This window comes from Brassica oleracea, chromosome C8, assembly GCF_000695525.1.
Source record: "Brassica oleracea var. oleracea cultivar TO1000 chromosome C8, BOL, whole genome shotgun sequence".
Lineage (NCBI taxonomy): Eukaryota > Viridiplantae > Streptophyta > Magnoliopsida > Brassicales > Brassicaceae > Brassica > Brassica oleracea.
The window spans coordinates 38151058-38163310 of NC_027755.1; the positions used below are offsets into that span (position 1 = coordinate 38151058).

At 35.5% G+C, this 12253-nt stretch overlaps 4 protein-coding genes across 5 annotated transcripts in view; all 4 read left to right on the forward strand.

Annotated features, from left to right (window-relative positions):
• Positions 1–475, forward strand: part of LOC106311091 — a 4766-nt gene extending 4291 nt beyond the window's left edge. Inside the window, exon 3 of the mRNA XM_013748325.1 lies at positions 451–475. Coding sequence (XP_013603779.1) covers positions 451–475 — 25 coding nt within the window. The remainder of the gene's footprint in view (positions 1–450) is intronic.
• Positions 476–1226: 751 nt separating this feature from the next.
• Positions 1227–2656, forward strand: LOC106307992. Its single transcript, XM_013745098.1, has 2 exons — positions 1227–1603; positions 1733–2656. Exons 1-2 carry the CDS (start codon positions 1284–1286, stop codon positions 2553–2555), a joined length of 1143 nt encoding a protein of 380 aa, XP_013600552.1. The 5' UTR covers positions 1227–1283; the 3' UTR covers positions 2556–2656.
• Positions 2657–6695: 4039 nt separating this feature from the next.
• On the forward strand, positions 6696–8219 carry LOC106311029. The gene is made up of 2 exons (XM_013748259.1): positions 6696–7069; positions 7207–8219. Exons 1-2 carry the CDS (start codon positions 6747–6749, stop codon positions 8036–8038), a joined length of 1155 nt encoding a protein of 384 aa, XP_013603713.1. The 5' UTR covers positions 6696–6746; the 3' UTR covers positions 8039–8219.
• A 610-nt stretch (positions 8220–8829) lies between these two features.
• On the forward strand, positions 8830–11164 carry LOC106307484 (trihelix transcription factor GT-1-like). 2 transcript variants are annotated; one of them, XM_013744456.1, is made up of 5 exons: positions 8830–9506; positions 9826–9864; positions 10174–10305; positions 10434–10664; positions 10757–11164. In XM_013744456.1, exons 1-5 carry the CDS (start codon positions 8924–8926, stop codon positions 10954–10956), a joined length of 1185 nt encoding a protein of 394 aa, XP_013599910.1. In that variant the 5' UTR covers positions 8830–8923; the 3' UTR covers positions 10957–11164. The 2 variants fall into 2 exon arrangements, with proteins under 2 accessions (XP_013599910.1, XP_013599911.1); XM_013744457.1 differs by lacking the exon at positions 9826–9864.
• The last annotated feature ends 1089 nt before the right edge of the window (positions 11165–12253 follow it).

Below are 12253 nucleotides of genomic sequence, written 5' to 3' on the forward strand. Positions count from 1 at the left end.
ATCAAACTTGTCGATCTTCGCTCTTGTTCCAGACATCTTCTCACTAGATCACAACCTGAAGCTCTGATATCAGTTTGTTGTAACGGACGTGAGAAGGAACAGATGCGGAAACAGATGAATAAAAGCGATGTAACTACGACACAGATATTTAACGTGGTTCCCCCCTAGGGCTACGTCCACGGGCAAAGAGAGATCTTATTATTGGAGGCAATATTGAGCTTACAGAGTGCAAGTTCAGGGTTATTTCGAGTACAAGATATATATAGTAACATCTCGCATCTAAAACCCTAGACTAAACGGACTCATGGGTTTAAGCCCACGATCAGATGTAATATCCTTAATAACTTGATGCAACGCTCTTGATGCAACCGAGTCGGTATGATGTACGTGATGTAACATCCATCGCCTAGATGTAACATCCAGATTCAAGGCATATCAACATGATGAGAGTGTACTTGTGACATATGAGTTTTGACATGCTAATAAGTTGAATGCCAAGTGGGAATCTTGAGAGCTTTCTTGTGTGTTGGTAATGTTTTTATTTATTTTCATTTGTAATAAGCTGATACAGTTTAGAGTTTCCTTTGTTTGAATTTTTCTTCTTCCTACCACTTCCTTATTTTATCAAATTTTAATATTTTGAAGCTACACCTTTTGTAATCATCATTTCAACAACTTTTGTAAACCCTCTATTTTTATATCCAACTTAAACTCATATAAAAAACATTTAATCTTTCTTGAACTTGCCGGTAACGTGCTAAGATTTTGCCATTTAAAAACCTTGACATACAAGCTTCGACGTGTTTATAAGTTGGAAGAGAAATTGTAATTGAGTTTGTCATTCATTTTTTTTTTATTATTAATATCAAGAAGTCTATTTGCAATCTGCATCAAAAGCCGTTACCATCACACAAGCTCTGTTCTTACAATCCCCACGCCAACCGTTTGAAGATTGGCCACGTGAATAGATTCGATCGTATAGGTCATACCTGTTGAATTCAAAGTTTGATAAAATTTGATTTTATACACAAATTCAAAGACGATGTGACGTGACAAAAACAGCTAGAAAAGGACTTCTGTCTCCTTCTAAGTTCAAGATCTTGCTTGGAAAAGTCTTTAGACAGTACCGCGTAAAACGTTATCTAAATCTGTTATTTATTTACTGGTTATTAATAATTTTATATTTCTTCTTATCATTCTCTATATAAATAGATCCAATCACAAGTTATACGAATCGCAAAACCATTAAAAATTAGCTAATCATTCACCAGCTAAAACCAAACATGTATGTTACAAGGCGTTTGTCGGAATATCAAAGAAACAGATCGGAGTTAAAGCAACCATTGCCGGAAGGTCCGAACTCCGGTGTACTTATAATTCAAGATGAAGAGTCAAAGCCAACTTGTTGCTTCGGATCTTGCTACGGGTCTGAACTCAAAGGCTTACCGTTCCCACAGAACGCAAAGCTGACTGTGAACTACATCATCGCAGCTAATAACACGACCATCGTTTATCAGGATCCTGTGGTTTTCATTCCGGTTCTTGACCAGCCGTTGTCTTCTAACCGTTACTACGCCATTAAAAGAAGCGGGAAACACTCAGGGTATGTCTTCTAACCGTTACTAGGCCATTAAAAATCTCGTGTGAACAGAAACTTAGATGGATATGTCTAATGTTTTGAGCTTATACCTTACAAATACCATATAAAATTATTCACAACTTTTTGGTACAGAGAAGCTTCGGCTAATGCGAAAGAGGAAGACAGAGTCCCCTGCTGCTTTTGTTTCACCCGTATTCCTGAAGCTAAACCACAAGGAGCAGATCCTTATGACATATACCAACAATTCGAGATCCATCAACGAAAATCTTTGTCTCGATATTACTTTGCAACATCCGTTGCTCCCGACGGTGTACCACCAGAGTTCCTTAAGAGAAAAGGTTGGACCGTTGAGTACTCGACATCCGAAGACTATGGTCTTAGAGATGATGCAAAAGGGATTAACGCTAAGCTTCGTTCCGAGCTTCCTAGTGATCTGAACAGAAGCGTTGCGGTGGGGAACTGGTACGTACCTTTCATATTCGTGAAGGATGGAGACGCAAAGGATCAGCTTAAGAGCTCAACTTATTACAGCATGACTCTTTACCAAAAATGGGAGGAGGTTTACTCTTGTGAAAACTCTTACAAAGAAAACCGTGAGGTTTTGGTAAATGTGGAAGTTGAGCCAGAAGTTGTGAAGCTTGAGGGACAAGTTATCGGAAAAGAGACAATAAGGGTGGATGAAAATGGGGTTGTTTGGTTTGGGTTTGCAAACAAGAGTGTTGGTTTGAGGTCGGTTGTCATTGATAGGATGAAATGGGAAGAGGAGAGGTTCGGGTGGAAGAGCAGAGCCGTGGTTGAAAGAAGAGACAGATTTGATGGAGGCGGTTCGAGTTGGAAGAGCTATAAATGTTATGTGTTGGTGGAGAGCTTTGTCTTGAGGAGGATGGATGAAAGTGTGGTCTTGACATTTGAGTTTAAACATGCTGATAAGTTGAAAACCAAGTGGGAATCATGATAGCTTCTTGTTTAAAACTTTCTTGTGTTGGTATTCATTTGTAATAAGCTAATAAAGGTTTGGAGTTTATTTCGTTTGGAAAACGATTGAAATCTTGTGGACACTGTTGCCATCAAGAACCCTTTAACAAGCTTAAAAATACAAGAAGATCATATATAAAGAAGAACATAAAAAAAGAAGAAATGATCTAACATCTCTTCAAAGATGAAACTGAAACTTCTCACTAAGTTTAATGGAGAGAATACAAATGAAGTAAAAACGAAAATACAAAGAAAAAAAATCATCACTCTGCAACTGCTACTGCTGATGATAAATTTGGAAGCATTTCGGTTTGTGGAAAGGTATCAAAGCTCGAACCAGAAACACTTGTAATGGCCCGACCGCCCCATCGTGGGCTCCCAAACCTCCACTCTCGAGCCGTTATTTTGTGGAGGATAAAAATATTTGTTTACTAATCCTCAAATGTTCACTTAATCCTAGAATATTTAGGATTTTCTGGTAGGTCATCATCATTGCAGTATTCCAACTCAAACATGTTTAACTTTAAAAAATTTATGGATGTTTGAACAAAAATATAAGTGTACTTTAGTGAAATAGTTGTCAAATTAGTTTTCTTAAAATCTTTCCAATATATACCAGAAATAGAAACGTTAACTTTGTGCTCATCTTTAAGCGGCAGAGCAAATCCATTGATGATACTTCCTAAAATCTTTAAAAAACATGAAAGAGATTAGCATTATATATTGGTACAGAGCTTTGGGTTGAAGAGAATGGATGAGAGTTTGGTGCGGACATATGCGTTTAGAAATGCTCATAAGTTGAGAACTATCCAATATTGGATTGAGCTTCTTCTCTTTTTAATTTCCGCTTGTGCTTTATCTTCTCCTCTTGCATTCAAAAATAAATGATTACTTTACTATATCCATTATAGAATTATTTAACATATTACAACCCAAAAAAATAATCATTGAGGGAAAATACATTCCTCAGGATTTGATTAGTGGATTCATGACACTGAAGAAAAAGAAGGAAAATGTTCATAGTGAGAAACCGGCTCTTACACTTGGGCTTTCTTAGAACTGTTCCTGGAACCGCAGTAAGGATTGTTAAGAACCTTCGAATCTGCGGAGATTGTTAAACTTTGATGAAATATGTTAGTAGGATCAGCCAATGATTATGGTTAAAGACTTGATGTATATATATATATATATATGTTTGTGTAGCTGTTATGTGTACTATTGAAGATGGTGAAACACATGCGAGTTGTATGTGATCCAAGACGCAGAATCACACCCTACATGGCTACATAACAAAACTAATTTGCATGTGTTAGTGCAAAAGAAAAGGACATAGTTTCTTATTTAATTGACTCACTTTTGTATCTATGCTGTGCCGAGGTTTCTAGATCCGTTTGACATATACCAAAAATTTTAGATCCATCTAAAAGGATCATCATCCAGTAAATGGATCATCAACAATTTGGGATCATTCAGTCATTGAAGGATGTAACACAACGAGATATTCAATCTTCCCTCCTTCAACAAGCATAACAGCTCATTCAAACCACCACCATCACCACAAATGATCAACCCCACCGGTCAACACGAGAAATTGTCTCCACCACAGAGTTGACATACACCTCTAGTCAATCTAATCACTACCATACAGATCACTGCAACATATATCACATCTCTCTTGCATGTCTTCCGCTGCCATACTTTGCCATCGCCACCGCCACTTATTGAGGTTAGTCTATAGTTTTCGAATCAATCTCAAGCCACTAATTCCTTGTTTCTCGATCACCGGCTTGAGCTTGAGCGGGTATATAGAAGGATATAGAGTATCTTGAAGATTTTGTAATATAAAAGGGGTTAGTGGGAGATGAATTTAGGTAGAATTGATTGATTTTGAGAATCAAAAGATTTGTTAAATTTATAAAGAATCTTATTGAGTTTGTCATATTAAAAAAGTCTATGAAATTATTTACTACAATGATGTTAAGAATCTTGAGAATATATGTAATATTTTGAAAATTTTGTTTCACGACTTAAAATGTTAAAAATTTAAATTCCAATAACACTAATTTTTTATAGAATTATAGAATCACTAAATCTCAAACTTTTTGAATAACAATGGATTGCATATGTCATTAAAGAATCATCAGACCAGTAACACTTGATTTTAATAAAAATGTTTGAATCTAATAAGCAATTTCTATAGAATTTTAGATTTACTTCAATTATTATAAGTATAGCTCCCACTAACACCTCCTAATTGGGAATGATTCTAAAATTTGTATTTATAGAAACTAGGTTAAGTGTGTATTACACTCGATTTTTGGGTTTGGATATAATTTTACACTCGATTGGAATTTAAAAAAAAGACGCAAATCATCTTTATGAGCTTCTTGATTTCGATAAGATGTAAGTGGAAGGTATAATACAATACAGTAGTGCAGAAGATAAATCAAGAGTGTTGTAGTTGGGAAATTGTATATCCCATTCTTGTTTGTAAAGGAAGGAAATGCTAAAGATTAGGTTACGAAATCTCTGTATGCAGGACCCTTCACCAAAGATTTAAAGAGGGTTTCTCCTACGAGAACATTGAGTCATTGACACTAAAAAAGTTTGAGGTTGTAGTTGATGTGTAGGTTGAAAAAGAAGTGGTAAAGTTTGGAGGAAAGAAGGTTGCAAAAGAGACAAATGGTGTGGACTCACATGAAAGACCGAGGAGGAGATAGGTCTTGGTTATGTCGTCTTGGAGCGTAAAAGATAGGAAGAGGAGAGGTTTGGGTGGTCAACGAAAGACGATCAGATAAGGTCTAACGTTAAGAGATCATAGATATTTCAAAGTGGTGGAAGAGTTAAGATGTTATATATTTGGGAGAGCGCTTTGAATTGAAGAGAATTGATGGGAGCTTGGTGTTGATATATGGTTTAGGCTTGTTGATATGTTAAAAGACCAAGTCGAATTGAGTTTTAATTCATTTTTGTCATATGTGCAACTGGTTGTTGGACACCATGTGAAGAAATTTTATGCAAGTTTCTGTTGATGATATAAAACTCAAGGTATCGTTTCATATAACTCTATATTAATTAGGAGCTTTTCTACGCTATAAAAATAATATATTATTTATTAAAAAAAAAATTAGTTTGTCCACCCATTTTGTATCCACCTATAACATGCCTCTCAGTCTCTATCCATGTGCTCTGGTATTTGTAGTCTTCTCATTGACAAGTATTCGATCTTTTAAGCATGTAAATTTTAATATCAAAATAAAAATCTCAAGCATCAAGAATAAGAAAACGAAATTTATAAAATTTCAATTAATTAAAAAGAAAAAAATGAAAATTTTATTTAATGACAACAATAACGATGTATTCATTTGTATGTAACATTTATTTTTTCCACAACTCATCCGTCAACGACTTTCTATTTATTATTGATCAATCCAAACTTCACTTACCCACATGATACATTTGTCCACAAATTAATATCCATAATATATTATTATTGTCTGTTTATCCACACAACTATTTTTATAAAATAAAAAATTTGAATATCAAAAATACATATATGCATATGGATTTTAAAATATATTAAGAAAAGGATAAAACAATAATATATAAATATATTAAGATATAAAATAATGGCAAATAACATATATTGGGGTGAGGGGGGGGGGGAATATTTTAACAATAAAAGAATACGTTGTTGAGAGGTTTAATCAATACTGAGGAACATTTTTATTGGGAGATTTTCAAGATGTTTTAAAATATTATCTTATTATTTTATAAAAAATAATAATATATATTTTAAGTGATTATCTCATATTTAAAAATGAAAATCTTTAAGATATCCAAAATAATTATATAATATTTTTCTTATTATGTTTTTAAACTAAAACTTAATTCTTTAAATACATTATATTAATAGTATTTTTTGCTTTAGATATTTTAAAATTTCTCATAGAAGAAGGGTGAGAAAGACTTTGCATAAGTGCCAAGTCAAGAACTTGCTTGGAAAGGTCTTAAGACAATAAAGCGTAAAATGTTCTCTAATTCAAATATTGATTTATTGTGGTTACAAAAAATTTGTTTCTTCTTATCCTACTCTCTATAAATAGATCCAGTCATAAGTTTACGAATCACAAAACCACTAAAATCTAAGTATCTACCAACTAAACCAAAAATGTATGTTACTAGGCGTTTGTCGGAATATCAAAGTAACAGACCGGAGTTGAAGCAACCAGCGTCTGAAGGTCCAAACTCCGGTGTACTTGTAATTCAAGATGAAGAGTCAAGGCCAACGTGTTGCTTCGGATCTTGCTACGAGTCTGCACTCAAAGGCTTACCGTTTCCACAGAACGCAAAGCTGACTATGAAATACACCATCACAGTTATTAAAGACCTGCCCATGGTTTTTAGCGATCGTGTCATTTTCATTCCGGTTCTTGACCAGCCGTTGTCTTCTAATCGTTACTACGTCATTAAAAGAAGCGGGAAACACTCAGGGTATGTCTTTTATTGGTTACTACGCCATTAACAACCTCAAGTTTACATTGAACTTAAAAGGATGCATCTAATGTCTTGAGCTTGATATCTTACAAATACAATATGAACTTGTACAACTTTCTTGTTGTGTGTTGCAGAGAAGCTTCTGCTAATGCGAAAAAGGAAGACAGAGTCCCCTGCTGCTTTTGTTTCACCCGTCTTCCTGAAGCTAAACCACAACAAGCAGATCCTTATGACGTATACCAACAATTTGAGATCCATCAATCAAAATCTTGGGATCGAGGTTACTTTGCAACATCGGTTGCTCCTGGCGGAAAACCACCAAAGTTCCTTGAGAGAAAAAATTGGAGCGTCGAGTACTCGACATCCCAAGACTATGGTCTGAGAGATGATGCAAAAGGGATTCAAGCTCAGCTTCGTTCCGAGCTTCCTAGTGATCTGAATACAAACGTTTTGGTAGGGAAATGGTATGTACCTTTCATATTCGTGAAGGAAGGAAACGTAAAGGTTCAGCTTAAGAGCTCAACTTATTACAACATGACTCTTCACCAAAAATGGGAGGAGGTTTACTCTTGCGAAAACGCTGACAAAGAAAACCGCGAGGTTGTAGTCAATATGGAAGTGGATCCAGAAGTTGTGAAGCTTGAGGGACAAGGTATCGGAAAAGAGACAAAAAGGGTGGATGAAAATGGGGTTGTTTGGTTTGGGGTTGCAAACAAGAGTGTTGGTTTGAGGTCTGTTGTCACTGAGAGGATGAAATGGGAAGAGGAGAGGTTCGGGTGGAAGAGTGATTCCCAAAGAGCCGTGGTTAAAAGATCAGACAAATTTGATGGAGGCGGTTCAAACTGGAAGAGCTATAAATGTTATCTGTTGGTGGAGAGTTTTGTCTTGAGGAGGATGGATGAAACTGTGGTCTTGACATTTGAGTTTAAGCATGCTGATAAGTTGAAGAGCAAGTGGGAATCATGAACAGCTTCTTATTTTTAATATTTTGTGTTTGGTACATGTTATTATTCAGATTTTTATGAATCAAATAATAAACAGATTGTAACAATGTCGCCATCAAGAATCCAGTAACAAGCTTCAACAAACAATATCATATATAAAGAAGGAAAAACAAGGAATGATGTTACATTTTGCATCTATTCAAAGAAGATGAAACTGAAACTTCTCTCCAATGTAGCAAAAACGAAAATACAAAAACAAAACGTCTCTCTAGAACTAAGATCCTTATGATATACTCTTTTGCCATTGCATCCCAACTTCTTCCAATCTTTTTTTTTTTTGCATTGGTGAGAGAGACTATATATTATTAGTCTTATGTTTTTGGCAATTCAATCTTGTTAGCTTCCACAGTGTGGGTCATATCACTTTTTTTGACAGAAGATTGTTTATCCTAAAATTTTCACTTTTGCAAATTTAAATAGAAAAAGATATTAAGCACTATTGAACTGGTTTTATTGCATCATACGCCTGGTTTGTTGTTGTCTACCTTTTTCCTTATTTGTAGCTAGTCTTTTGGTGTTGATATAGTTACATGTCTCTAGACAAACAAAAACCCTATAAATTTAAATCAAATTAAATATAAAATCATTAGTTTTGGTATTTAAATTTACACGATATGTTCATTTCAGATAATATACAGATAAATAGATTTCATTTATACATATATTCAACTTTCTAAAAAGTGGACTAGATTCGAATTTGGATTTTTAAATACTTTAAATAATTGGCATCTTCTACAATAAACATCACTAATTTTGTAATAGACTCCCCCCCTCCAAATTAAATACATTAAAAACCGAAAAATTGCTGCGGTCGCCACATCCATCTCAGTGCTCCGATAAGACAGCAATGTTCGTTTCCGACAAGCCTCGTCCTATCGATTTCTACAAAGACGATAACACCACCACCACCACCGCACGCGACAACATGATCATCGACGTCACCACCAACACACCAGGAAGAGATCTACATCCCCACCATCATCATCACCATCTCCAGCCTCAACAGATTCTCCTCGGAGAAAGCAGCGGCGAGGACCACGAAGTGAAAGCTCCCAAGAAACGAGCGGAGACGTGGGTCCAAGACGAGACACGCTCCCTGATCATGTTCCGCCGAGGCATGGACGGACTCTTCAACACCTCCAAGTCCAACAAGCATCTCTGGGAGCAGATCTCCGCCAAGATGCGGGAGAAAGGCTTCGATCGGTCTCCGACCATGTGTACCGACAAATGGAGGAATCTGTTGAAGGAGTTCAAGAAGGCTAAGCATCGTGACAGAGGGAATAGATCGGCGAAGATGTCGTATTACAAGGAGATTGAAGAGATTCTTAGGGAGAGGAGCAAGAAAGTGACGGCGACGGGACAGTACAGCAAGAGCCCTAACGCAACAGCCACTGCTAAAGTTGATTCCTTTATGCAGTTTACTGATAAAGGTATAAGCTTTGATTGGCTAAAGATTAGGGATGCTATGTTTCTTAATTAAGAAGATGATGATACTTCTGGTGCTTAACTTAGGAATGCTCAGTTTCTTGATTTGTTTTGAGGAAATGCAGATGTGATTAGTGTTTATGTTGATAAGATAGGTGGTAGAGTTTGGGTAATGTTTTAGGCTGAGATGATACTAGTTGGAGTGCTATTTTTGAGAGTATGTTTCTTAATATAGCCTCGTTGATTTTGTTAGAAGATGATGTTTTTGGTACTTGGTTTAAGTTTCTTTTGTTTAAAGTGGCAACCTTTTATCTTTCATCGTAGGTTTTGATGATCCGAGCATTTCTTTTGGATCTGTTGAAGGTACTCATCTTATCATTGACCTTTGTGTGTTAATTATATATATATTGCTATATTACAAAGAGAATGCACATTGCCTCTTGAAAAGTTCTAGTGAGCAATCGGTATTAACTTGCTCTGTGAGCATTTAGGATTGGAAACAAAGAGTTGCATGTGCAAGAGGAAATTATTTCTCTGTGATTGGAACAGAATGTGCCGTGGGATTAATATATAGTTTCTCTGTTGGTTGGTTTAGTTTGGTTTCTAGAGGATGTCATGTGTATGTGTTTTGATAAGTTTTTTTTTTTTTTTTTTTTTTAATCTATGTTTTAGCTAATGGAAGGCCAGCGTTAAACCTTGAAAGGCGTCTTGACCATGATGGTCATCCTCTTGCGATAGCTACAGTTGATGTTGTTGCAGCAAATGGAGTTCCTCCTTGGAATTGGAGAGAGACTCCTGGAAACGGCAAGTCTGAGAAAAAAAGCTTATAACTATCTTTTTGTTCATGTTTCAAACAGTTTTGAGGTTGCTTGCTGATTATGTCTTGTCTCTTGTAATTAATTAGAGCTTTTTTATTTATGTTATACAAACAGGTGGCGATTCTCATGGTCAGCCTTTTGGTGGGAGGGTCATAACTGTTAAATTTGGCGACTATACAAGAAGAATCGGCGTTGATGGTAGCACTGAAGCAATCAAAGACACTATCAGATCCGCTTTTGGGTTAAGAACACGACGGGCTTTTTGGTTAGAGGATGAAGACCAGGTTGTTCGTTGTCTTGACCGAGACATGCCCTTAGGGAACTATCTTCTCCATGTAGATGATGGTAAGATTCACCACACTCCTATCTGTTGAACAGCATGTTTCTACTCCAAATACGGTTTACTGAGTTGCCAATATCCAAAACCTATTGTACAGGACTAGCTATTAGAGTTTGCCATTATGATGAATCCAACCAGTTACCAGTCCATACAGAAGAGAAAGTCTTCTACACGGAAGAAGATTACCGTGATTTTCTAGCAAGACGGGGATGGACATGTCTGCAATTTGATGGTTTTAGGAACATAGACAACATGGATGATCTTCAACCAGGTGCTGTGTACCGAGGAGTGAGATGAGAGAATGTGAACTTCTCGTCTTAAACCATCAACAGATATTCTAATCACAAAAACTGTATCATGTGAATAAATGTTTTCACACTCCCTTTGTACATTTCCGCTTTTTTGTTTCCTACCTACTGAGAAGAACAAAAAATGTACTTCTTCAAATGTAACAACATATCAACTTGGATTCAACTTGCAGGCCAATAAGACCTCAAATTGTATTTTTTTGTATGTTACACTTTGGAAGGATCATAAAAGACTGTAACTCCAATTTCAGTTTGAATGTATCAGTTCTGACCTTAATAATTTCTTAAATTCAAAGTTGCGCAGTTCCAATATTTAGTCAAAATTCAAAGCAAACAAAAGAGTATAACCTATGCAGATCTTTGCATATGTGGTGAGTTAATTGAAATGATTAGTGAATACATAAACCATAAGACCAAGCTGGACTAAGATTGGTAATTCTAAGCAGGTTTACATGGATAAGATTACATTTGTTAAAGTTTGCATCAATCATTTTCTTGTCATGTAGGTTTGCATCAATAATTGCATCTATCTTTTTACGTTCTTTAAGAATCGAATGTCAACATATACCTTGATAGTGATATATTTTTTGTTCTTTTCCATCTTTAGGATTACACAGAACATTGTGAACACTTCAAGATAAATGGATAAGAGACGGACAATGATATGGATTTTAGAAAAAAACATATGAAAAGTCCACAAAATAACTCAAAATAATCAACAATTTAAGGAATTGTCACGCTTATTACGTAACATACACTTGACGAGTTATGGTACAATAAAACCATCAGTATTAAAGATTTTTAGATTGAATATTTCACAGATATATTGATGTTTAATGCCCTCACATACTAATTTAACATGCTAATTCAACTACTAAACTTTGAGCCAGTTGGGTACTTGGGTTAAGCTAATTCTAAGCGGTTTTTAGGCTCTTTTTGCCTTTATGCTTGCCTCATCTGTTTTGGTTATTACCCTAGAAGCTAAAAATAAGCTAGCAAAACTGTTGTATGATCCGTAAGCTCTCGCATTCAATAGAATTTTTTTTTGCAAAAAAGAAAAAAACTCACTTGATGGTGTTGTATCATACGTGTGTCCAACTACATAATTGCATGCCATATATAGTGAGATCTTAACATTCTAGATAAATGATAAACCGTTGACCGCTGATAATTTAAGTTATTCACAGGATGTACATGGATCCATATGAATACGCTATTAAATAGTTTTATATGCTTTCAACTAACACATAAATAAAAGAAAAATCAAATGAGAAATTAGGATTAGA